Here is a 24,911-nt window from a genome sequence, read left to right as displayed (position 1 = left end):
AACATATAATGAGAAACTAAGGTGGAGCATGTTTAGATTTATTTTATTTCATTCTTATTAAAAATAAAAAATAAGAGAAAAAAACATATTTGATTTAACATTTTCATTTTCAAATTTAGAAGATAGACTAAGTTTTTGAAAATATTGAAAACAACAGATTATCATTTTGTGTGTTTTCTTGTAAAATGAAAATAAAGAGTGAAAACGTGACACTCATGTAATCTTAAACACATTGTTTTTGTCATCACACATGAGAACTATAAGACCTAAGGTCTCGAGATTAGACAACCTTGGATTGTTCTCGCTTAACACCAGCACCTTGATGGCGAACTAAGCAAACACAACAGACTTAAGCTTTTTACACTGCATGACCTTTAATGTACCCCGCCCCATGCCCATGGTTATTCGACAACCTTGAACACAACCACTTCCCCAATTTTGAAGTTCATTACAAATGTTTTTAATTTTAAAATTTTAAATTGGATTAAGGTTATGTACAATTTATTAATTATATTTAATATAAAGTTATATTTGTTTTTTACTATGTTGATAATAATTAACTTATTAACATAAATTAATCTTTTTATCTTTTTGTTAGAAATAATTTATAAATTTTGTTTTTGGAAATGGTTAAACCAAACCTATTTTCAATGTTTGCTTTTAGTCCCTAAATAAATCGGCTTCTCTCATTTATAGAAATGTGGCTAGTGTGGTTCCTGTTATCATAATTAAGGAACCAAAAGAAGATGATTTTTTTAGAGACTAAATATTAACATTTCTCTATTTAAATTGAACCCCTATATTATATACATGTTACAAATGATACCATTCGGTATTATTTACAAGAAAGAAAATATAGCAGAATATAATTACCTTGATGCACAACAAATCAACAATAATGAATTTTCTATAACAAGCTCTCAGCATTACTGAAATATTCTCTGTACAAGCTAACAAACTTATTCAAATATGCCAAGAAAAGCATCCATGCTGCAATACCTCCAGTTAGGCGCACAAGACTGGACAGTGGAAAGTAATCAACTTTCATGAACAAACTGTATTCACTACTCTGACTAAAATCCAAAAAAGGGCAAGACAGGGACCTAAGAACTAGACCAATGCTATGTATATCCAAAGGTGAAGAAATGCAAGGGATCAAAGAAATTAGGATGAAGAGTATTACGCCCTTGGATAGCGTGAACCTCCTCCTTTCTTCTTTAGGAATTCTGGTATCTCAAACAAACCACCATCAGCGAAAGAGGAAGACCGCCGGTTGGTGCCATAGGTTGTATCCGCTTGAGTGAGTTGACTGACCTGTGATCAGAACAAAACCAGAATTACAGTATGCCATATGCATGACAGAAACAGAGTAGTTGGAAGAGATGATCCTTACCTGCAGAGGCCTCCCTTGGCTCTCCTCTTGACGCTTGAACCCAGTTGCAATCAATGTTATGCTCACCTGTATGAAACCAAATTTCATGGTTCACCATAATGATCATATTATATGTCCAAATAATTAAACTAACACTCAACCCAAATGCCAGCAACACAAATAATCACTGGACAAGTTCACCATAAATAAAGAAAGATCACTACCATTAACTTGTAATAAGAAATGAGCATTTGAGTTGAAGAAATTGACTTGCAAAGGACAGAATCTCAAATTCAGCAAAATGATACTGGTATGTACATATTGTAAAATTAAAGTCTTACATACAGTTCAAGCAAATAGTTATCTTGAATAAAAGTCCATTCTGTTCCATATTATGACTATTAATGTGTCCAGAACAACCCAAATTTATTAATCTTTTCTACCACTATCATCTAACATATTAACAATTATGTTAGGAGAATAAAGCATATATTGAACTTTATTATTCTCTAACCTCTTACTGAAAGAGAAGCACTATTCTTATTTAATGTATTTAACATGGTAGTTTAAACTTGGCCCACTTATACACAAGCAATATATTAATTTTAGTTCTTTTCACCTAATAGTACTCAGATTTTGTGGTCCACAATGTGAAAGTAGGACATTTAGTTATTTCCTTTGAGGACTAAATAATTAATATTTGAGGTCAATTGTGTTGGGTGACTTTTTTAAAGCTAATGATCCTTCACTTGGCGAAATTAACCCAAAACAATGAAAGGATTATACTAATATTTTAGAAATTCAAATTGATTGCTAACTAGTCTCTATCACTTGCAAAGAGAACTTATCGTAAAATCTTTTCTACAGTCATGAATTACTAATGGTTATCACATGCCCGTTACATCATACTGACTTTAATATTAAGGAACAATGGCAGTATATCTCCTTCTTCTAGTTATACACATTACACGAGAGTGGGGTATGTGGTGCAATTCATTTCTGGTGGAATCACTGCATATTATTTACAACTTCATATAATTAATGATACAGATTTACATAGTTTAACTTACTTGACCACTGAGTGATGGATCTATTACTGCTCCAAATATTAAATTAGCAGTAGGGTCCACGAGGTCATATATAACCTCTGCTGCCGTGTTTACCTGTAAATGATTATATTAAAAGCCATAACATACAAAAGGGGTACCATATATAGTAGCCAGCAAGAGCATGATGAATTCAATAGATAGCTTATCATGAAGGCCAAGTATTCCTCAAACAAAGTATTAGCTCAACTAAAAATTCAAGTTCACAAAATGCTTAATGGAAAAGCAAAACTATGGAATTACAGTAACAAGATAGCTTGATTGTCTTTTAACAATGGAATTTATAAGCATCAGATTTTGCTCTCTCAAATAAATATCATATCCATGGGAAACTGACAAATCACAGAGTAAATTACACAAGACACCATGCCAACAAATACGGCACTGTCAGAAAATGTATTTACATTCGAGTATCATGAAGGTCCTAATAACAGAGCTGTCATTGGACCAGACCATGCTATCAAATTAGAGGCTCAAAAGCAACTGGGCCAAGTTGGTCTGGCCTGGTGGGCTAGATGGGCCAGTGAAATTTATGCCCGAAAAATTCATATTTGACCCGGTATTATTATTTCCTTTATCCATTTATTTTTCTTTTAAAATTCATGCAAATTTAAGCCAAAAAATGAGCCAATTTAGCCGGCCTGACAGGCAAACAGACCAGGTTGGGCCAAAAAAAAAAAGTTGCCTGTAAGAAATTCGTGCAAGGCTGAGCTGACCTGCTTTCCACACTTTGGCCAGCCAGGCCAGCCCATGTGACAGCTCTACGCTAGTAATTTGCCTTAGTCCTTAGATGATGCAAATTCTAAAGGAGCAGAGGAAAAAAGGAAGCCAATAATAATAATAAACAGAAGGGAAAAAAATTATGGGCACAACAGAAATACTTAAGAGCCAAAGGGATAGGTAGTCACCTCAAACAAGGTCAGATCAGTCCCACCAGTTATGTTCCAAACAATTCCAGTAGCCCTCTCTATACCAATATCCAGTAAAGGTGACTGGATGGCATTTAATGCAGCATCTCTTGCCCTTGATTTCCCTTAAACACAAAAAGAAGCCACATGATAAATTTCAATGATATATGTAGCTCAAAAATTAGAATGCCCTCAAAATTCTGGGCCAAGAAAATGACAGTAAGGAGCAATAAAAAGGCAATACATTTACAATTTAATATTACAAAAAGAAAAACAGAAAGTGGTGTAGAAGAGGTAAAAGAATTGTATTCTGTTAACCATAACAGCATAATGTTAGGAATATCTTGAGAGTTCAGAGTACTTCCGAATATATTAACATATCTTCAGAATATACTAGTGTTATCATAGAATATACAGTGAAATCAATTGGTCATATAAATGAGGAAGCAACCTAAGGAATTGTTTTCTGGTTTATATCCTTAGTTATTTAGGGTTGGTAATATATACTAGTACTTGTATTAGTGGGCTTTGGCTCGTAATACAACACTAGTACTTGACCTTACTAGTAAAAATTGGATCACTGGCATAGTATTTTGTATCATATGCTTACACCCTTCGTATTGCTTTGTTGGGTATACAAAAAATAGTTATAATGCAATGCCAGCCATGCCCCAAAAATCACTTCATTTGTACAAATCCTTTCCTTTTGGACATGCATGATGATAAGCCAATATGTACAACCGTCGAACATATATAGTTTGAGTATCACATATTCGCACTACCCTCTACACATTATACATCTTTTTGTAAGCAAAACAGAGGATCAAGAGCTTCTTCGCATTCCAATCATTGCATAATTATGAATCAAATAGAAGATCAAGAATTGGAAGCTACATTGCAGTTTCCATACATACCAGTTGCAGTTCCTATCCCCATTAGTGAAGAACCTGCATTGGCCATTATAGCTCGAACATCAGCAAAATCTACATTCACCAACCCTGGTATCTGCAATAAATTAGTAAAAGCAATGAGCATTAATGATTTTACAGAAAGATATCACCAATTTTAAACCATTGGCAATGAATCAATACACATAATCAGAATATCCTACTAGTAGGATGGCCAGTGTATGTTTTGTCCACAGGTATTGAAAATTGATATTGATAAACAAAATACATGATTTCATGCTAAAAAAACAGAACAAAACTAATGGTAACAAGATTATATGGGTTCTGACAATTTTAAATCAACATGTCAAACAACTTAGTGCCCTGTAACCTTATGCATTGGGCAAGAACAGACTATCACAAACAAGGAAACACAAATACTTCAGAATATTAGTCATGTCAAACATGTATCCATGTCAGACATTCATGTCAGATACCCATGTCAGATTATCACAAACAAGGTAAATTTTACTTTTTTTTTTAACTTCTATTTTTTTAAAATTTATACCCACACAGTTGAAAGTATCACAATAATTAGATAAATTGTATAATTTTATTATGTCTAGAATGATTTGTGCTGGTCATTAAAACATTGCTTCTCTCATTAAGGCAAGTGTTTTATGTTAATTTTTAGATGTTGTATTATAGTCGTGTAATATATTGTGATTTTTAAAATTTATCATTTTCATGTCCTTGTTGTATCATATCCGTTTCCCGTGTTGTAATCATGCCTTCAAGATTACAAAACTGATAAAGTCAGTACAACATACTTTAAGGTTGTAAGGTTCCCTTTTTTTTTATCCTTTGGCTTTTACTCCTTTACAATCAAATTTTGATCGGGAGAAGATAAACTGAAAGAAAACAGGAATGCATGTGTTAATGTTCAAACATCATTAACAATAATTCATACCGTAATAATATCAGATATGCCACGAACACCCTGTCGAAGAATATCATCAGCCAGATTGAATGCTTCAGTTACAGGGGTAGATTGAGAAACTGCTGTTAGTAGCTTGTCATTTGGAATAACTATAAGTGTGTCAACATTATCTCTTAAGGCTGTAATTCCTTCTTGGGCTTGAATAGCTCTCTTTCTCCCTTCAAACGAGAAGGGGGTGGTGACAATACCAACCGTCAGTATACCCATTGACTTTGCAATACTAGCAATAATTGGAGCACCACCTGTGCCAGTTCCCCCACCCATTCCAGCCTGAAAAAGTTAATTTCAATTTCCAAGTTTAGTAAAATATACCAATAAAATACAATTTAAAAGAACTACAAGTAAGCCTGTTCCAGATTTTGAAAATTTTACATATTTGAAGATTTCAAACATCAAGAACTGCTGATTCCTTATCTCAAATGGGAACTAATCATCTAAAATCAGAATAGTAAATACTTTCATTTTATACTTTTTAATAATTTATGTCCCTCCCATCTCTTAAGAGTTAAGAGAAATATCACAATAAACCAAATTTGTACTTGATCTCATCGTGTACCAAGCTAAATTAACTTCAACATTATAATAAAAACAATTTTTTAGAGTGCCCTTTTTCCTTTAACTATCGTGGTCCTATTATATTATGAGCTATTAGCTTGTAAACAAATTAGATACAAAAATCATTTGTCTTCACTCAGCATCTTAAGCTTTTAAGAGAGTCAGTCCCTCTTATGAGAAGTTGTTAGGAGTTCAATCCTAGCTGCACCGCTTCAAGCTCAAAGAACTCTCAGATGATAGGACTCGTTAGATATAAAAATCACTCATGAACCCTCACTTAACAGGTTAAGCATTTCCGAGAGTTGGTCCTTGATTGACACATTTCGATATTATAATGGAGCATGTAAATCATGTCTAATGGTGTAACATTTAGACCAGTACTAAAAAGATAATCCATAATGCAAAATCATGATTAAATTTGCAGAAGATATAATTGGATAAAAGTACATGAACCTACAGTAACAAAGACCATATCGGCTCCATAGACTGCCTCTTCTATTGATTCTTTGCTTTCTTTCGCAGCATTCATTCCAGTCTCAGGGTTACCACCAGCACCAAGACCTCGTGTAAGCTCTTGACCAATTTGCAAACGGTTCTCAGGATAGACAGGTGACATTCTCATGGCTTGAACATCAGTATTAACAATCCAAAACTCCACGCCATGCATTTCGCTCTCTATCATGCGATTGACTGCATTTGACCCACCACCTCCAACACCAATAACTTTGATCTTTGCTTCATTGTAATCACTTTGACTAGATGTAGTTCCCAGGCTCTCAGATAAATCCCCACCTGAGCTATCCTTTCTAGGGCTGTTCACTGTACTGCTCGCTTCTCCTCTAAGCATTGACACCTCAGGATGTAAATCTAGAAAAGGACCTTGGCTATTATTATATGGACTTACACTGTGCGAATTGGCTGAACACTTAACTTGAAGTAAACCCGACATCTGGATGCCACCAGAAAACCCATTCCTGCGGTCATACATTTTCGTAAAACAAGCTCTCCCAGGATAATTCCAAGTGAGATTTGTTCCTCCAACAGAAAGCACCCTTGCGGAATTTCTAGTATTAGATGGTGCAAAAATTGTTGACACACAAGTGGCCATTTTGATTATTACTGTATCCAAACTTCAAAGTTGGGATATGTAGGTAAATGTATAGAGGAAATTTAAAGGCTTAAAAGATCCAAACTTTCAATTCACCCAGAATTCTTTCTTCGAATACCTGTTCCTAAAAAATAAAAATAAAAACAGAAATGTTAGGACCTGTTTCATTCCCTTCTAATTTTTTAGTTTTAAAAAATTGTTTTCCAAAATAATTCCACACTACTACGCAATCAATTTCCCATCCAAAACCTATTAATTTGTAAAAATTATTTCCAAAACAAGTGTTTTAAAAACCAAAAAAACAGAAACATCTGGGAGATGTTTTCCCATTTTCTCCTGTTTTCATCTTTTTCAAGCTCTCCCTCAATTCTACTCTGCCATTTATCTTGCACCACCCTTCACCCTGTAACCTTGCTTAGTTACATATAAAAATGAATTTTCAAAATACCCTGAACACACCCTTACACTAACACGTCACTCATAACAACATGAATTAACACATAGTAAAGCTAATTACTTGGAATCATAAAACCAACAATGTGCAAGCTCAGTGCGATGTTTTGAAGATAAGAGCAAATGCATAAAATTGTAATGAAGAAGAGAGTGGCAAACGATACAGAAAAGAACAGACAGCATAATTGAAGATAACAAAAAGCAGAATCATGGTATGAGAGAGAGAGAGATAGAGACCTGAGAAAGTTGAAGAGAGAAATTGGGAAACTGTGAAGAGCATTTGGGTGGTGAATGGAAATGGTGGAATCAATAGCATTTGGGTTTACAGAGTTAACCAACCACTAAGCAGCAACAACCTTGGCCTTTGCCCCTTTTCTGTTGATAATTCGTTTTCATTAAAAATTTTATTTTTAAGAAATAAAATTGTGTCTTTTTCTATATAAAAGAACACAATTTTTTTTACGGCAGACAATTTTATTTCTGAAAAAAAAAATCAATCAAAATTAATTATCAACTAAAAAATTGTGTTATTCACTTATTTGCACTACATTTTCATCTTTATACGTTTTTTTATTCCAAGAAATTAAATGCTATTGTGTATTTATAGAATATTAGTTAAAAAATCAAAGTATTCTTATACGAAAAAATTATTTATTTTGTAGAGATTTTGTGGAAAGTAAAAATAAATTGTATGGTTACAATTATAAAAAAAATACTTTTTTAATTTAAAAAGTTAAATATAATTTTAAATTTTTTAAAAAGCTACTCAAATTAAATAATTAGAATTTTTTTTAATGAAGCTAAATAAACATACTACTTTTTTAAAAAAATGAGTGATATTTTATTAAAAAAACAGAAGTAAATGAAATCTTTTTTTTATCCAAAATATTTTTAAAACAGTATAAATTTATATGTGCAATTGCATCAAACCAACACTAGTTTGTTTTCTTGGTATCCTAACCCCAATTTGTTCGAGGTTGTTCATTTGATGACCCTAACAAGAACTATGCGGTGAGATAAATGATGAAAGTATTTGGGGATATGAATGGACATTGAATGGACTAGAATATGTCCTACCTCTGAATTAGATATCATGAAATTACAACTTTGATTTCTTTAAAAAAAATTATTTATAACTTTAGTTTTTTTTTGTTTTTTGTTTTTACAATTTTAATCCTTATATTTAAAAAAATTGATAATTTCAATTCAGATTTTAATATTACATATGTTTTTTATTTGATAATTAAATACTAAAACTAACACATTCATCTAAGATATAATCAAGAAATAATTTAATTAATTAAAATATAAAAAAGTGTATGCATAATTTAAAATTAAATAAAAATTATGAATTTTGAAAACATAAAATCTAAAATTATAAAATAAATAAATAAAAATTATGAATTTTGAAAACATAAAATCTAAAATTATAAAATAAATAAATAAAAACTAACATTGAGAGTAAGGAATTAGAATTAATGAGGACCAAAATTAGTCAAACTCAATTTCGATTCTATACAAATAGAATGGACCAATGGGTTCCAATTTCAAGTAACAGTCAGAATTAGGTTCAATTCATACAATGGATTAGAGGAATCCAGACCCTAGCCAACTATTCCATGGTGCGGTACTACGAGACAGAAAGAAACGTGGGACTGAAGATTTTTTTGGAAGATAGTAAACGGGGGAGGTCGGAGACAATAGTAGAGTTTGGATAATTAATTTATTAGTGATGTTAACATTAAAAGTGATTTTCAGCAATTAAAAGTGGAAAAAATTTATCAAGAAGAAATTATTTAATTAAAAATGTTTATTACAAAGAAAACATTTTTTTTATAGGAAGAGTGACATAGCAAATGCATTTTTTCCAACAAAAATTATTTTTTTTACATGTCTTCTACTTCGGAGATAATCTTATTTAAGGTACGATCGGATAGTAAATTATATGAGTACCTCTTCAAATGAAAATTCGAATCTTGGTTTATCACATTGTGGAAGACTAGCATTTTCAGTTAGATTTTTTAATTTTATTTGAGGTACGATCAGACACTAAATGATATGGACACCTCTCTTGATGGAGATTTGAATCTTGGTTTACTATGTTGTGAGAGACTAGTCTTCTTGAAATATCAACAATCACACTATAAGGAGGGTTGAATAATAATGTGTTAATAAAAGATAATAACTTTTTTGCAAATAGAAACTTCTATCACCAGACTAAAAGAATAAGTACAATGGAGTCATCTAGTGATAAGAAAAACAAGTTTGATGAAAAACAACTTTAGTTATCTAGTAATAAAGAAACAAGATTTTCACAAAGGTTTTTTAGGTAAACACTTGGTGAGAAACGATGTCAAGATAAGCTTAAAAGAATACTTAATAAAATCACTTTAGAGAGACATATAAACACTTGATTTATACTGGTTCACTTAAACACAGCTACGTCCAGTACTCCTTTACGCAACTATAAAGGATTCTACTAATCAAAACTTGATTACAAACAAGTATTTTGTCTTGTCATTCATGGCATACTCTTAGATTCCTCCTGAATCTAAGACCTCCCAAGTATTGTTTAAAACTAAGTCACTTCTTTTGACTTTCACAAACAAAAGTTTGAATGAAAACAATGATTCAACAACACTCAAAGAGTGAATAAACATTTAAGTTCAATTACATATATCTTTGTGTAGCAAAAAGTAAAAATGTTTAGGTGCAGAGTATATCGTCTACTAAAAATTGTAGAGTTTCACTTTAGGGAACTTGTGCTTGTTTTTCACTTGAATAATTTTTTTAATGCCCATTTTTGGAGTAAAAAATGCCTTTTATAGACTTCAGTGAATGATTCGTTACGAGATCAGTGTTGAGCCTTGATATGACCATTCTCTCATAGTATGAGGCAAAACACGTGACACAATTTGAATGACGAGGATAAGAATAAAGGTACAAACAATTGCATGTGCTCTTCCTTCACAATGAAGGTGACCTTTGAGGAATAATTTACATATATGTTATATTCTCTTCTATTTTGTCATTTTGTGAAATTTCGAATGTTAACAATTCAAATAAAGAGAAATAAAACTAAAATTCAAAAAATGAGATCATACACTTCCCTTTGTGGCTAACATAGTTCTTTAGTACCTTGTTGGATGTCACTTGTGAGGATATAAGATAAGTGTATGAGTGATATGAAGTCTAGTAGTCATAACTAAGAACAACTCAATATGTAAACACTAGTTTTCACAATAAGTGAACGTGGTTGATATGATAGTGCGTTGGACACTAAATATATCTTAACAAAATTGTTTTCCACCTTAAGTATGGATGCGACTTACTAGAGATGTAACTGTTGATATAATAACAAGTACATTCTTTTACAAAGTTGGTCATGTGCACTTAACAATAATTCATTAGTTTATCAACAATTTATACTTCCACACTTTGTCTCAATTCACCTCCATCTTTTACACTTCCTTTTCCACCTGAATTGTTCCAAAGGGGGTTGTTCTTGTAATGATACTTGAGAACTTTTATGAATGATTTCTAATCAAGAGGTTTTGGAAAAATAATGAGAATTTGAAATCTTTACACTGGGACACATTTATTGTGTTTTAGGTGTTTATTCACTTGTTTGTCCAAAATTTCCCCCAGCTAGCCTTTTGAACAAAACAAAAACTTTTAAATTTAAAAAGAGAAAGTCCATTAAACTAAAAATACGTAAAGACAATCTAAGCAAATATTAGGACATCAAAAATAAAAGAGAAAAAGTAGCATGTAATTTATCAAAATTTACCTTAGGATTAAATTTTTGAAAACAAGTTATCATGATTTAAAATTATGTATGACCATTTTTCTTTACCCCCCCCCCCCCCCCCAAAAAAAATCCCATGTTACCCATTTAAGCCTAAAACTTAACAAAAAAATCTTTCAAATTACCCCAAACAAGGATCATTCCTACATTACGGGGTAACGTGCATCATCTAACAAACTCATGATCTCATCAAAGTAATAAGAAAAGGAAATGTAAAAGAAAAACAAAAATAATTGAATAATGATATTTGAGACACAAAATAAAGGACTAAATATGACATTATGCTAGAGATCCTTGTTTTGAATAAACCTGTAAACACTTAGTTGGGCCTTATATATCCTTTATTTCATAACATTTTATCCATTAATCTCGCCATAAGCCCAATAAAATCCATGCTAATTAAAAAATTGACTACTCTTTTATTTTGTTGAGTTTTAATCCTAAGATAAAATAACTTGATTCGTCCATTATAGTTAATACAATTTCACTAAAAAAAGAATGAAGAAAAGAATAAAATCAATGGTCATAAGACTTGTCCATCTAAAGATCTCATTAAGGCAAATGCTAGGGAAAATTCTCTTACACATCAATAATTACTAAATATCATCCCGCATTCATTGGAATCATTCAAAGAAGACAAAAAAGCAAAAATAAGGCAATCCACTTCCTCTCTAGTATCTTTAGTTCACCTTATCAAGTCTAGATTTGGGAAATCCCTTTTATCATTGTCTCTTCCTCAAACTTCACCCTTTAAGCCAAAACTGGGGGAAATTACTTCACAAATCATTCCATCCTAGCTTCATTGATTCCATCCCTTCAAAGCCAAAATGAGGTTGTGATTTCACATCTTCCTCTGCCACCATAATCTTGTTAAGGTAATTATCTAATCCTTTGTTCCATCATTGCTTTCTGTTGGATCAAGTGGCCTCGGAATAATTAAGAAGGGGGGGTTGAATTAATTATTACTAGACCTTTACTAATTAAAAATTACCCTTCTTAGGCTTTTACTATAATGTTAAGAAAATAAAGAACAGAGATAGAAACTTAACCAAAAGTAAAAGCGATAATTAAAGTGCACAGCGGAAATTAAAAGAGTAGGGAAGAAGAAGACAAACACAAGAGATTTATACTAGTTCGGCAACAACCTGTGCCTACATCCAGTCCCCAAGCGACCTGTGGTCCTTGAGATTTCTTTTCAACCTTGTAAAAATCCTTTTACAAGCAAAGATCCACAAGGGATGTACCCTTCCTTGTTCTCTTTGAACAACCTAGTGGATGTACCCTTCACTAGAACTGATCCACAAGAGATGTACCCTCTCTTGTTCTCAATCAACAACCCAAGTAGATGTACCCTCTACTTGTACCACAAAGGATGTATCCTCCAATGTGTTAAGACAAAGTTCTCAGGCGGTTAGTCCTTCGAAACTTTGTGAAGGGGGAAACAAAAGAATTCTCAGGCGGTTAGTCCTTTGAAATCTTTTGTTTATGGGAAAGGGAAGAATCAAAAGAATTCTCAGACTGTGTCTTATTGAATTCTTTGACAAGAGAGAAGGGAGACACAAAAGAATTTAGGTGGTTAGTCCTTCGTTCTTTTGGAAAAGGGAGAAGAGAGACACAAAAAGAATTCAGGCGGTTAGTCCTTGACGAATTCTTTATGGAAAAGGGAGAAGGGAATGAAAAAGATGAATAGCACAGTTTTGTTTTCAAGGTTTGGAAAACCAGAAAACTTTGGAAAGCTTTTGGCAAAGGAAGAAGAAGAAGAAGTTCAAAGAGATGCAGAAATCAATTAGAAAAGTTTGTTGTCAAAAGAATGAATGAATGAAATGCAAATCAAAGTCTTGCTTTTATAGACTCTTCAAGTCTAGTCAAGAAAACCATTAGAAGAGTTATAACCTTTAAAAAAACTTAAAAAGCCATTGGAAAAGTTATAACTTTTAGAAAAGCTTAAAAACCATTGGAAGAGTTACATCTTTTGATTTTTGTTCAGAACTTATCACTGGTAATCGATTACCAAATCATTATAATCGATTACACAAAGCTTTTTGTGAAAGGATGTGACTCTTCACAATTTAATTTGAATTTCAACGTTCAAACACACTGGTAATCGATTATCAAATCATTGTAATCGATTACAACATTTTGAAATCAATTGACGTTGTAAATTCAGTTGAAAGATTTTTGAAAACCATTTTGCTATTGGTAATCGATTACAATAAACTGGTTATCGATTACCAGAGAGTAAAAACTCTTTGGTAATAGGTTTTGTGAAAAATTCATGTGCTACTCAATGTTTTGAAAACCTTTTTAGTACTTATCTTGATTGAGTCTTTTCTTGATTCTTGAATCTTCAACTTGTCTATTCTTGATTCTTGAAACTTGAATCTTGAAACTTGATTCTTGAAATCAAATTTCCTCTTGATCCTTGAAGTGTTCTTGATTCAATCTTGAACGCATTCTTGAATGTCATCATCTTTGTTATCATGAAGTGATTTGACTTTGAGCTTTTTGTCATTATCTTTGTTATCATCAAAACTTCTTGAATCAATCTTGATTCATCATCATGAAGCTTGCTTCTACACTTCCTATTTTATAATAAACAAGGACAATTATACCTTTTCCACTACCTTGGGGCTATCTCATAATTCTTAGATTAGGATAACCACTTATTCTACCTTCCACCTCCCATTAATAATTCCTTGTCTTAGAAGTTGTAGATAATTGTCTTAACTTTCAAACAAGAAAAAAAGTAACTTGATAGAATTAGTATAACTTTAGATATTAAGGCTCACCCCTTTAAGTTCATTATTTTCAAGAAACAAAGTATGACACATGTCGATGGAGCTTAGAGCCTTATTACGAAATATGTAGTTTAGTTACATTGATGTTTTATGTACTCTATGCATTTTCTTTTTGGAAGGCAAAGTGAAAATAGTATTATTGGTCATCACAAGTAGTAAGACATATAGAAAGGTACACATTACAAATACTAGTTCATGAAAAGTTGTTAATAACAAATTTAGCATCTATAGCACCCATGCCTTTCCAAGCCCATTATCCTTAGCAGGTTAGCATGTGATAAGGTTGCCCCAAATTTGATACGTTCATACCAGAGTTTTTAAACATAACAATGGTTGAATTTTCTAGTCATGGTAAGAGAAGTGTGCTCCTGGGTTTTTTGCTTTTATCCATATCCACAATCGCAACATAATCCTCTTCATCACCTCATGACCACAAGGTTGTTGGTCTTTAAAGACAACTTCGTTCCCATGTAACCACAAGGACAAGATTGTAGCAAGATGTATAATCACCCATAACTTCCTCACTTGCTCTCTAGGAATAGCTCCAAAATGCTGCCAAAAATGCTTACAACATGTTTGTGGCAAAGCAAGCTAACCCCCTATCCATGTGTAACAATGCAACCATACCTGATATATGATTTTACATGAGAAAATAAGATATGAAGGCATCTCATGTTCCTCTTGGCATAATGGGCACTACAAATTTTGATTTGTCTTCAAAATATTCTTCTTCCGCATCTTGTCCCTTGTTTGTATCCTATTCCCAACCAAACGCCATCCGAATATGCAATAGAGGTGTCTATGGGTGAACGCTTAGTGATTGCAACGAATAATAAGCCTCTCTAATTGTGTACCCCCCCCCCTCCTCCTCGATTGAACTATCCCTTCATTTCCACCCACTATGGATTCCTTCCTTGGTGCTACCAATTGAATAAGATTCATGAATGACTCCATCATCGGTTTCTCCCATTCCAAATATATTCTTCTCCAATTGAACCTCCATTCCTAAACTTCACCCCTCCATATTCCCATGTAATCTATGCACGACAATTGTCGATCATATATAGAAAAAAGTCAAAAATATTTATAGCACAGACTCTCCTCCCCTAGCTAGGCCTCCTTCCAAAACAAAGTGTCTTCCCCACCCCCCACCCTCCACAACTCTCTTGAGCCCTTCATTGAACCACCCATTATCCTGGCCACCCTCTCTTAACCTTACAAGATCCTTCCACCATAATGAGCCTTTTGAGTGTTATCACCATACAAAGCTCAAAGCACTCTTATCCACAATGCCCTTTTTTCCAACATCATTCTCCATCACTACTTCCCCACCAACACTTTGTTAAAGCACTCAACATCTTTTACACCTAGGCCACCCCTATCCTTGGGAAGACAAACCGAGTCCCAGCAAATCCATGATGTTTTCCTCTCACCCACACCTTCTTTCAACAAAAACGTCCTTTGCAAGTTCTTGATAGAAGTATCCACACATCTTGGCATTCTGAAAAATGACATATAAAAAAGGGGAATGTCATAAATAAAAGAATTTAGAAGACAAACTTTGCCTCCCAGTTATAAGTGTTTCTACTTCAAAGGAGTCAACTTCTTCCTAAGATTTTCAAGGATTAATATCCATGTTGCATCCATACGTGGATCAGCCCCAACCAATATACTTAGAAACGTAAAAGGTAACACCATTGTAGCACAGTTGAGTAGCCTTGTGAATCTTGCTACCAAATCTCCTTCTACTCTGATACCTGCCAATCGACTCTTGTGAAAGTTCACTGTTAGTTCAAATGCCACCTCATAACACCTTAAAGCGCTCTTTAATACCAACACATTATCCATAGATGGTAGCAAGAAATCCATGGTATCATTTGCAAATTGTTGTATCACAATGTGCAATTGTTTCTCCCCTAGTACGACACCTATTAGCATATGTTTCTTGACTGCTTACCGCACTAAACCTTCTAGTCCTTCTGCCACCACCAAAAATAGGAATGGCGCAAAAAGGTCACCTTGCCTCAACCTCTTTGCCTTGAATTCCTTTGTCATACTTCCATTAACAAGCATATAAATCATTAAGGATTCCAAACATTCTTTCACCTACTAAATCCATATAGGAGAAAATCTCATTCTATGCATCATATAGAATAAAAATCTCTAACCAACGACATCCCAGGCTTTCTCGAAGTCGGCCTTAAAGACTAAAATGACTTCCTTGTTGATTTAACATCGTTGATGATTTCATTAGCCATAAGAACGCTATCAAGCATGTTTCGCCCTTCCACAAACACAGATTGAGATTCATCTATCACCTTGTGCACTACCTTTTTTTATACTTATTGACAACACCTCTACAATAATTTTGTACATGCATCTTATAAGAGAAATTGGTTTGTAATCTCCCAACGACTCTAACACCTTCTTCTTTGGGATCAATGATATAAACGAGGCATTAACACTCTTCCAAAATCTTCCGTGTAAAGGAAATTTTTCCATCACCACCCTTACTATATCAACCTTGAGTAATTCCCAGAAGTGTTTTATGAAACAAAAATTAAATCTGTTGAGACCTAGACATTTGTTTGTTGTGCATGCCCATACTTCTTCCTTGATTTCATCCTCTATAAAAGGAGCAATGAGATGGTTATTATTTTCCTCGTTAAGTGAATCGAACCGAACCCCTTCCAACCCTAGTCTCAGCTCCTCTGGCTGTGAGAAATGCTCTTGAAAAAAATTGTTTGACTCCATTTTTAACTTCAATCGGATCTTATACCCACCTCCCATCCAGCTCGAGTCCATGGATGGTTTTGATTTTCCTTCGCCAATTCACCATGGTGTGAAAAAACTTTGTATTCGAGTCTTCTTCCTTGAGTGAATAAATCCTTAACTTCTAACACTAGCAATAATTCCAAACAATTAGACCATTTCTAGTACTCACCTACTGTTTCTCCTTTTTAACCTTTATCATGTTGTTATGCTTTAGTATCCGACTTAACCATCTTAGCCTTTAAATCAATACATCATACTTCAAGATCATTATAGTTCAAACTGCTCAACTCTTTAAGATCCACTTTCAGCCTCTTAAATTTTTCCTTAAATACAAACACTCCCTAAGCTTAAATCTACATTAAGGAATACTTTTCTTTCACAAAATCATCAAACCCTTTCACTGACACCCACCCATTGAGGGAACATAAAGGTTTTGGACCCCAATCCAATTTAGACTCCCTCATAATGATTAGGCAGTGGTGAAAACATCATGGTTCAGCACAACTTGCATATCATCAGGTATGAGATTTAGCCATTCAGGTGAGAGTAGAAACATGTCAAGCTTGCTACAAGTTGATCCACCACTTTTGAACCACATATATATTCTTCTTGCAAGTGGAATCTCCAGAAGTTCCATGGAGTCAATAAAAGTGTTGAATTCTCCATTTCTGATTTACTTGATGTCCACAATCTTGTTTCCCATCTTCTCCCAACTGGTTTCCTAACAACATTGAAGTCCCTTGCAAGGCACCAATTGTCTAAAAACTATGTTTTTAACTGCTAAAGCTCCCCCCAAAGTTGCTTCTTCCTTTCCATCTGACACGAGTAGGAAATATTGACAATCACCCTAGACTCCCACTTTTCTTTCCATCTTCCTCTGAAGCCAAGGTATCCTGCTCTAGAAAACAAGTCAGATACCTAAAAATTCCTTTTACCCCAAACACACATGAGCTCCCCTGCCAAATTATCTGAAGGAACACTTCTACATTCAAAATCAAAATCATCCCAGAATGAGCCCATTTGTTCCATGCATTCCCCCATTTTCATTTCCTACAAGCAAATGAATTCAACACCCTCTTCAGTTACCAACCTTTGAATCCTTCTACCTTTCCCTTTCCCATGTATCCCTTTGATATTGTAAGACAAAATAATCATGGGTCCACCACAGATGTCCCTTCTGCTCCTTGTCCCTATGCCTCCTTGAAATGATCATTATCCCTTTATTCCAAAGTAAAGAACCTTTGAACCACTAAGGCATCACACCCCTATATGATGCTCCCATTGCCATACCAAACTCCCACAGATTTGTCACTTCATGATAGTTGTCATTCATCCACAACACCCCAGATGTACGACATTGGCTTGTAAGGGGGAGGAAACCAAATCCCAACTGCCCGCACTCTACCACAACACCTTAGATGTATTCTGAAGCGGTGCAAGACAAGCCACACCCACCACCGAGACATTCACACTCTGCCACAATGCCAATCTTTTTTGCTTCTGCTTAGATCTCATGATAATGGAAAAGGATCTACTGTAATTGCATTTGTGACGTTTACTGATACCTTCCCTCTGGCTAGACATGAAACTGTCATTTCCCTCCTCTTTAGAAATCAGATCCCTATCCATAAAACTCCACAAGGATCTCTGAGAGGTGATTAGTTAGGGGTCGAGTCAATGCTCTTTCGACTGTGAAGGTTCCTTCGGCATCTGATGTGCTTCCTCAAAGACCCGAATACATGAAATAGGTCCAAGTGAAGGATCTCCCCTTAGGGACTCGTCCTTAGAATTTGGCCCATGTGAAATCTCTTCCCAAAATGCTACTACACCTCCTTTTATAGTTTAGTTATCTAACACCTCCCTTCCAAATTTTGCCTCATTAACTTGGGCCAAAATGTTAACATCTTAGGCCCAAGTATCATACCCTCCACTCTCTCCAATCCCTTCACTTATCTGATTTTCAACCACATCCCTTACAAAATTGGGCTCATTTAGTTGGGCCTGATTGACCTCTTGCCCAAGCAAGCATTACATTGCCTATCCACCTCGACAACCCCTATCAACTGAGTATTTTTTAATATGATCCTCGTATAAGAACACCCTTACTTGACACAATTCCCCAAACATTGTACCTACTTCCTCCTTGTCCTCATTACATGATGCATCCCCATCCCCTATCGCACCCACACCACACCCAATCCCCTTCCCATACTTGACAGGCTCACCCTCCTTATGTTACACTTCTTGTGCATAGGAAACACCTTTTCTTCGCTTTCTCTGATATATTTCCGACAAGACCACCTTTGTTCTTTGACCCCCAGAAAAGTATTTGGAATCTTTCACACAACCCTCACCCCTTTTCTTATACTTGGCTAGATTTGCAATGAGCTTCATGTTGCCAATGCAAATCTTGTCAACTCTTCCTTCCAAAACTCTAGGTTTTTCCACCTCTCTGAACTTAACAAAGTCATACCTAAGGCCAAGCTTGTTAAGTCTTTTCGAGATGAAAACATCAACCACCTTGCCTCAACGTATGAATACATTCCTTAGCTCATGTTCTTGGAGGTCTTTCAAGATGTGAGTAAAGTAAAATGAGCATACTTCTCTTCCATGGCTAGTCTCCCTATAACCGTTGTCTCTCTTTCTCCCCTGGTCCCTCATGTCAATCTTCTCTCTCTGTATCCCTTTTCCATAGCTAGTCTCCCTATAACCATCGTCTCTTTTTCTCCCCTCGTCCCTCCTGTCAATCTTCTATGTCTCTCTCACTCCCCATTACAAACTAATATTACTTATACTTCTTCTATGTACTGTATGATACCTATAATGTGAGGGCTAAATTGTATTTAACTATATATGGAATTGAATTGTATCTTTTATATATATATATATATATATATATATATGTGTGTGTGTTAGTTTTCACATGATATTGTTGAATACATGTTTATAATTTTCACGTTTTATAAATATAAGCATAGTTACAACGATAGCCTCTATGGTGAATTACAATAATAGTGGTAGTGGTCCGCCTAGTTGTGATGGTAATGGTGGGGACGTTGGTGCTACCGTGCTGATAGTGATCATAGTTACATAAACCAAGCAATGATCGCGGCAAGATAAAGTTAAAGCATTACAGTAATTTGGTAAGATTGTTTAAGTGAAGAATATTAGTTTTTGGTTTTCCAGTTTACTTTATTTCACCAACATGCAGGCGGTTTCAGTAATTAGCAATAAGCTTCTACCTGTTCACGCCATTTAGTTGATTTCATCAACATAAATACGTAAAGGGCCATTGATGAATGATGATTATTAACTTACATATTGCTTTATATATATATATATATATATATATATATATATATATATATATATATATATATATATATATATATATTTGCACAATAAAACTACAATATTAATACAGCCATACAGGCAACTAAGATTTATTTATTTGACATTGAAAATGTCATCAATAATACAAACAAACTATATATATTTACTATATTTCACTAACTAGTCACTCATTTGAAAAACAGTCATCTAATCCTTGATTGGCCACGAACTTGCTTTAGCAATTGTGTTCTTGTTCGCCTTAGTTGGCTTTGACATTAGTCTCAGTTTTTTCTATGTCTTGCTTCCTTCTTGCTTTGCATCATGGAGTGTTGTTCATGCAAAAACACAAGAAGATGCACCACAGCCAACTCCTCTATGTACTAAAATCTAATTAAGAACTGTCACTGGTTACACATGTAGATCCTTTAGTTGACTCATAAAGGGCAACTTAGGGTCTTTCTCAATGATCTCAATTTCTTTTTGGCCTTCTGAGCGTTGGTTTGAACTCTCCCGTTCACTTCCTCCAAACACTGCACAAGGTGATAAGAGAAGATCAGAATTTATTAAAAGGAAATTATAAGTTTTCACATAATATATCCTCATGGAAAATAAAATAACTAACCAAATTCTGCACCATGCTAATTAATATTTGCAATTTGCTTGCGGTCCGTGCATGCATAGCCGATATTAATATTAAAAATGTGGTTCTCATATTGAATTGTTCTTATATATATGGTTATGGGAATTGAAAGGATAACATTAAAATCTAGTTTACCTAAATCTGAAAATAAATAAAGGTTTGCAATTGAATAAGCATGTTAATTAGTTACCTGTTGCTTTCTTCTCCTCTCAAGATCAGCCTAAAGATAGAAGCATGATCCAGGTTAGATATGGAATTACCATAATTAATACAGTAAAGAAAAAAATAAACATTCAACAATATTGATCAAATTGTTAATTAAATTAGTAGGCATACCAGAGCTAGTTTAAGTTGCCCGTTCTCTTCTTTCAATTGGTTTAATTCTGCTTCTAATTCAACAGTGTATGCCTGCCAAGGCAAAATTAGAAAAGGTTATGTCAGGCAAAGGAATGTCATTAACAACAATAATTGTCAAATATTTACATATTATGAAATCTAGGCGAAATACATACAAATTTCTTACAATATTTATTTAATCTTGGCCATTCCTTTCTCTTCCATTCTCCCCACCCCATTTGCATCCAATGGTTTATACTTAATATAGCCTGAATTAACAAGCAAGCATTTTGTTTTTTAAAAGTTTAAAATTTGTTACCCCTGTAGTGCAATTTCACTCATTTTGTTAAAAATTTTTAGGAAGTTTTCTAAGGACAAGAATTCTCAAAAGTTATCCCTACTTATCTTTCGTGGTGGTGATCCCTACTTATGCACCTTTTCTTTACCTTTTCCCCCAATCACTGGTAAACAGTTTATCATTAATAATAAAAAAAAGGCTATTCTCACATCTTTTTATCCTACCCCTTTACACCCTCTCTTTGGTCAATGAAGGAGGAAAGAGTTTATCAATAAAGGAGATGTAAAGAGTAGTGTAATTAAAAAAATTCTGTCATAATTAATTTGATGCTAACTGTTTTGCCTGCCACCAAATTATCAGTTATGGGGGAACCCTCCAACTGAAAACCACAATGCACCTAGGCATGTGGCAGCCAACAAAATGCACTACAGAACAATCTTATTGACAATTTAACATCTTCACAGACCAAGCTACTTAAGAAAAAATAATCCTCATTCTATCAGAATCAAAATTCCAACCAGATCTTGTGGCAAAATTAGTAGTTGATTTTAATATCAGTCCTATAAAGAAAAGTTAATCACGTTACCTTTGCTTAATTTATGGGGAAAATAACAAAACCTATCCCAGTGGCTATTGTAATGGCTTATAAGATTAAATATTGTAAAGAATGGATATATGTATGACATGTATTTACATTAAGCAATGCACATTACACAGTAATCTCTAAGAACCAGATAAACAACACAAGTATAGTTCACAAGATGAATAATTAATAAGACATCTAGCTTCATAACTAGTGCAGTTTGTGAAATTAATCAACAAGGTATGTCTACCTGTTTTCTTGCTCTAGATCTGGCTGCTGATTCTCTGTTCTTGATCATCCTCCTCTGCCTTCTCTCTACCACCTTCTCCACAGGACCATCCAACACCCTCTTTCTCCCTCTCAATACACTAATGTCCATCCCGAACTGACCACCAGAGTTTTCGCCGGTTCCAATCCCCTCCGGTGAAACCGGGCTCACTGGCGCCACCATTCCCATGTTACTCACTGCCGCATAGCCACCGCCACCATTCAACACCCTCCCTCCAAAGCAAACCCCCGGTGGCGGCACCGCCGCCGGTGGATACCCAACATCCCTCTTTCCATTTCCAGCATACCCAGAAGAATCCCCAATTGCACCACCAACACCACCCTGAGGCACAGCCTGGTAAGGCGGTGCAACCACATTCCCACCACCACCGCCACCGACATCGACGCCACCCGCCATCCCCATTACCGGCCTACCGACAAAAGAAGCCCCCATTGTAGGGTTGTTATTTGCATACATGCCATACTGCTGCATATGTTGATGTGCTGAAGCTTGAGCAGGCATGGCAGGCATTGCAGCCATTCCACCTTGTTCCCTAACTACCCCAGCTTTAACCAAGAAATCCTCCAAAGTCATCTCTCCAAAGGTAGGTTGGCGAGGGGCAGATTCGGTATTCTGCACATTATTATTATTACTACCACCGCCACAATTGTTGTTAGTGTTATTGTTTTGCTGTTGCTGTTGTTGTTGCTGAGATTGTTGTCCTTTGTGTATCTCAGACCAAACCTCGTCCACTGTTTTCCTACACAAGGGTGCAGGAAGTGTTAGAGAACCTTGCCGAGGAAGGCTTGGTTGCTTCCTTATCACCCCTTTCTCTGTCAAAGCTTCTAAAGACAAGTTGTTCATGTTGTTGTTGTTGTTAGAGACGGAATTGTTCAAAACTTGATTCTCTTCTGCACTCCATATGCTGCTGAGGAACTCGTCCATGTTCATGGACCCGAAGTTCTTGCCACTCTCCCATAGCGTGTGCTGGAACTCGTCAAGGGTGAGGGAGTATATCGAAGAAGATTGTCTTCCCAGTGATGAAAATGGATCGTTCTTGTTGTTGTGTTGTTGTTGCTGCTGCTCCAATTGTAGCGGCGATTCGACCTCGTTTTGGGAATTCATCTCAGACTCAGGCACCACCATATGTTCTTCTTGATTTCTCTCCTTTTCTTTTTTGCTGCAAATTAAGATGCCAAGTCAAACACAACCTCTTAAGTGTTGTTTGTGAAAGGTCAAAAGATGAGTAAGGGAGAAAAGATAATAATATATAACGTTATTATGATGGTGATCTTTCTTGTGATGGAAGCAGTAGATTCTCTGTGTCATTCAATTTTTCCCACAAAGTCAACGGAGTTAAACACTATTTTTATTAACTATATTTGGATATCTACAAATCTACCCTTTTCTTGTATGATACCAGTATATTCTCTTTATTTTCTTTATTAAGTATACCATAAAATTCCTATATAGAAGAGAGAGAATTGTGGAATAAAATACACATAATGTAACAGAGAGAAATAAAAAGAAACAATAAATTCATTAAATTATAAAATATATTGTAGTGTTTAACATTACTCTTTTTTTTTAAGTAAACTGTGAAGATAATTTAATATATTTTATTTTAGTTTTATGGTTACAAATAAATTAGAGATCGATTCCACTATTTTTCGCCTTTTCTTTTTAGTCATTCACCCTGCCTTTAGCTTTATGACAAACCATACACAATTTTGTTGAAATGTAAGAACACAAGTTAGTAAGAGAAAAACCCTACCAGCTTTTTTTATTTTTATTTTTGTGATTCTTATTTTGTCATTGTATTACTAGAGTCTAGATATAAATACAAATAGCACAATCAAGTTGACTGAAACGTGTGTATAGCCAGTGATGCTACTTCAAGACAACGGCACCATTCTCGCTTGTGGATGTTGCGCGAGAACTAGAGACTCCATTTCTTATGTCTATCACTAACGCCAATGCCATTATAGTGACAATCCTACAATGTTGTAAAATAATTTTATTTCAATCACAAATTAATGTTCATATAACTTATCATAAAGATTAGTAAATTTGTCGTATGCATAGTATAAGTTGTATTTAAATAAGAGTATAAATTATTCTATCAGTATATAATATATTTTCTCATAAACAAATAACACCTTAAAGACTTATTTAAATAAGTTTCTCTAAAAACACTTGTAGGAAAAAAAATACTACTATGATTAGCTAATGTAAAGTTTAATGATTAGTGGGTGAAAATCGAAAAAATTCATCACATCTTTTTCTTCTTATTTTTCTTTTTTAGAATTAATTCTAAATAAGCTAATCCAAATTGACCCTAATTTATATTTTATAGCTAAATACTACTATGAACCATCAAAACTGCACTGCATCCTGGTGAGCGAGTCACAAAATCAACGATTAATAATCAAGTAATAAAAAAGAGTATTTAAGTACCTTAAACTTTATCTTTTTTACAAGACACCCTAAACTTTATCTCTTTTGCAAATAGAGACCATAAACTTTAATTTTATTTCAATCAATCCTTAAACTTTATCTCTTTTGCATATAAAGACCTAATTTCAATTTGATCTCAATTAATTCTTAAAAATGACTCCTTTCATAAACAACATTTTATATTAAATTGGGGTTAAATTACTAACAAAAGAATCTCAATTGTTTA

General features: G+C 34.3%; 2 protein-coding genes across 4 annotated transcripts in view; both read right to left on the bottom strand.

Annotated features, from left to right (window-relative positions):
* Positions 1-889: 889 nt before the first annotated feature.
* LOC100791477 (cell division protein FtsZ homolog 2-1, chloroplastic) lies at positions 890-7,772 on the bottom strand. Of its 2 annotated transcripts, none has more exons than XM_006594152.3 (8): positions 7,627-7,772; positions 6,286-7,060; positions 5,244-5,543; positions 4,301-4,391; positions 3,387-3,511; positions 2,443-2,535; positions 1,394-1,459; positions 890-1,314 (listed from the first exon to the last, which is right to left on the bottom strand). In XM_006594152.3, exons 2-8 carry the CDS (start codon positions 6,934-6,936, stop codon positions 1,180-1,182), a joined length of 1,461 nt encoding a protein of 486 aa, XP_006594215.1. In that variant the 5' UTR covers positions 6,937-7,060; positions 7,627-7,772; the 3' UTR covers positions 890-1,179. The 2 variants fall into 2 exon arrangements, with proteins under 2 accessions (XP_006594215.1, XP_003541462.2); XM_003541414.4 differs by having other exon boundaries at positions 6,286-7,054.
* Positions 7,773-20,185: 12,413 nt separating this feature from the next.
* The window catches only part of LOC100790948 (protein ABSCISIC ACID-INSENSITIVE 5), an 8,601-nt gene continuing 3,875 nt past the window's right edge, over positions 20,186-24,911 (bottom strand). Inside the window, exons 2-6 of one of the 2 annotated variants that reach the window (XM_041008151.1) lie at positions 24,123-24,224; positions 22,211-23,408; positions 21,080-21,151; positions 20,934-20,963; positions 20,186-20,633 (exon numbers count right to left, since the gene is read on the bottom strand). In XM_041008151.1, the coding sequence (XP_040864085.1) occupies positions 20,538-20,633; positions 20,934-20,963; positions 21,080-21,151; positions 22,211-23,408; positions 24,123-24,211 (1,485 nt within the window). In that variant the 5' untranslated portion in view covers positions 24,212-24,224 and the 3' untranslated portion in view covers positions 20,186-20,537. The remainder of the gene's footprint in view (positions 20,634-20,933; positions 20,964-21,079; positions 21,152-22,210; positions 23,409-24,122; positions 24,225-24,911) is intronic. The other variant, XM_041008152.1, reaches the window with a different exon arrangement.

The sequence above is a fragment of the Glycine max genome, chromosome 13, assembly GCF_000004515.6.
Source record: "Glycine max cultivar Williams 82 chromosome 13, Glycine_max_v4.0, whole genome shotgun sequence".
NCBI lineage: Eukaryota > Viridiplantae > Streptophyta > Magnoliopsida > Fabales > Fabaceae > Glycine > Glycine max.
This window is presented reverse-complemented; position numbering and strand designations above follow the sequence as displayed.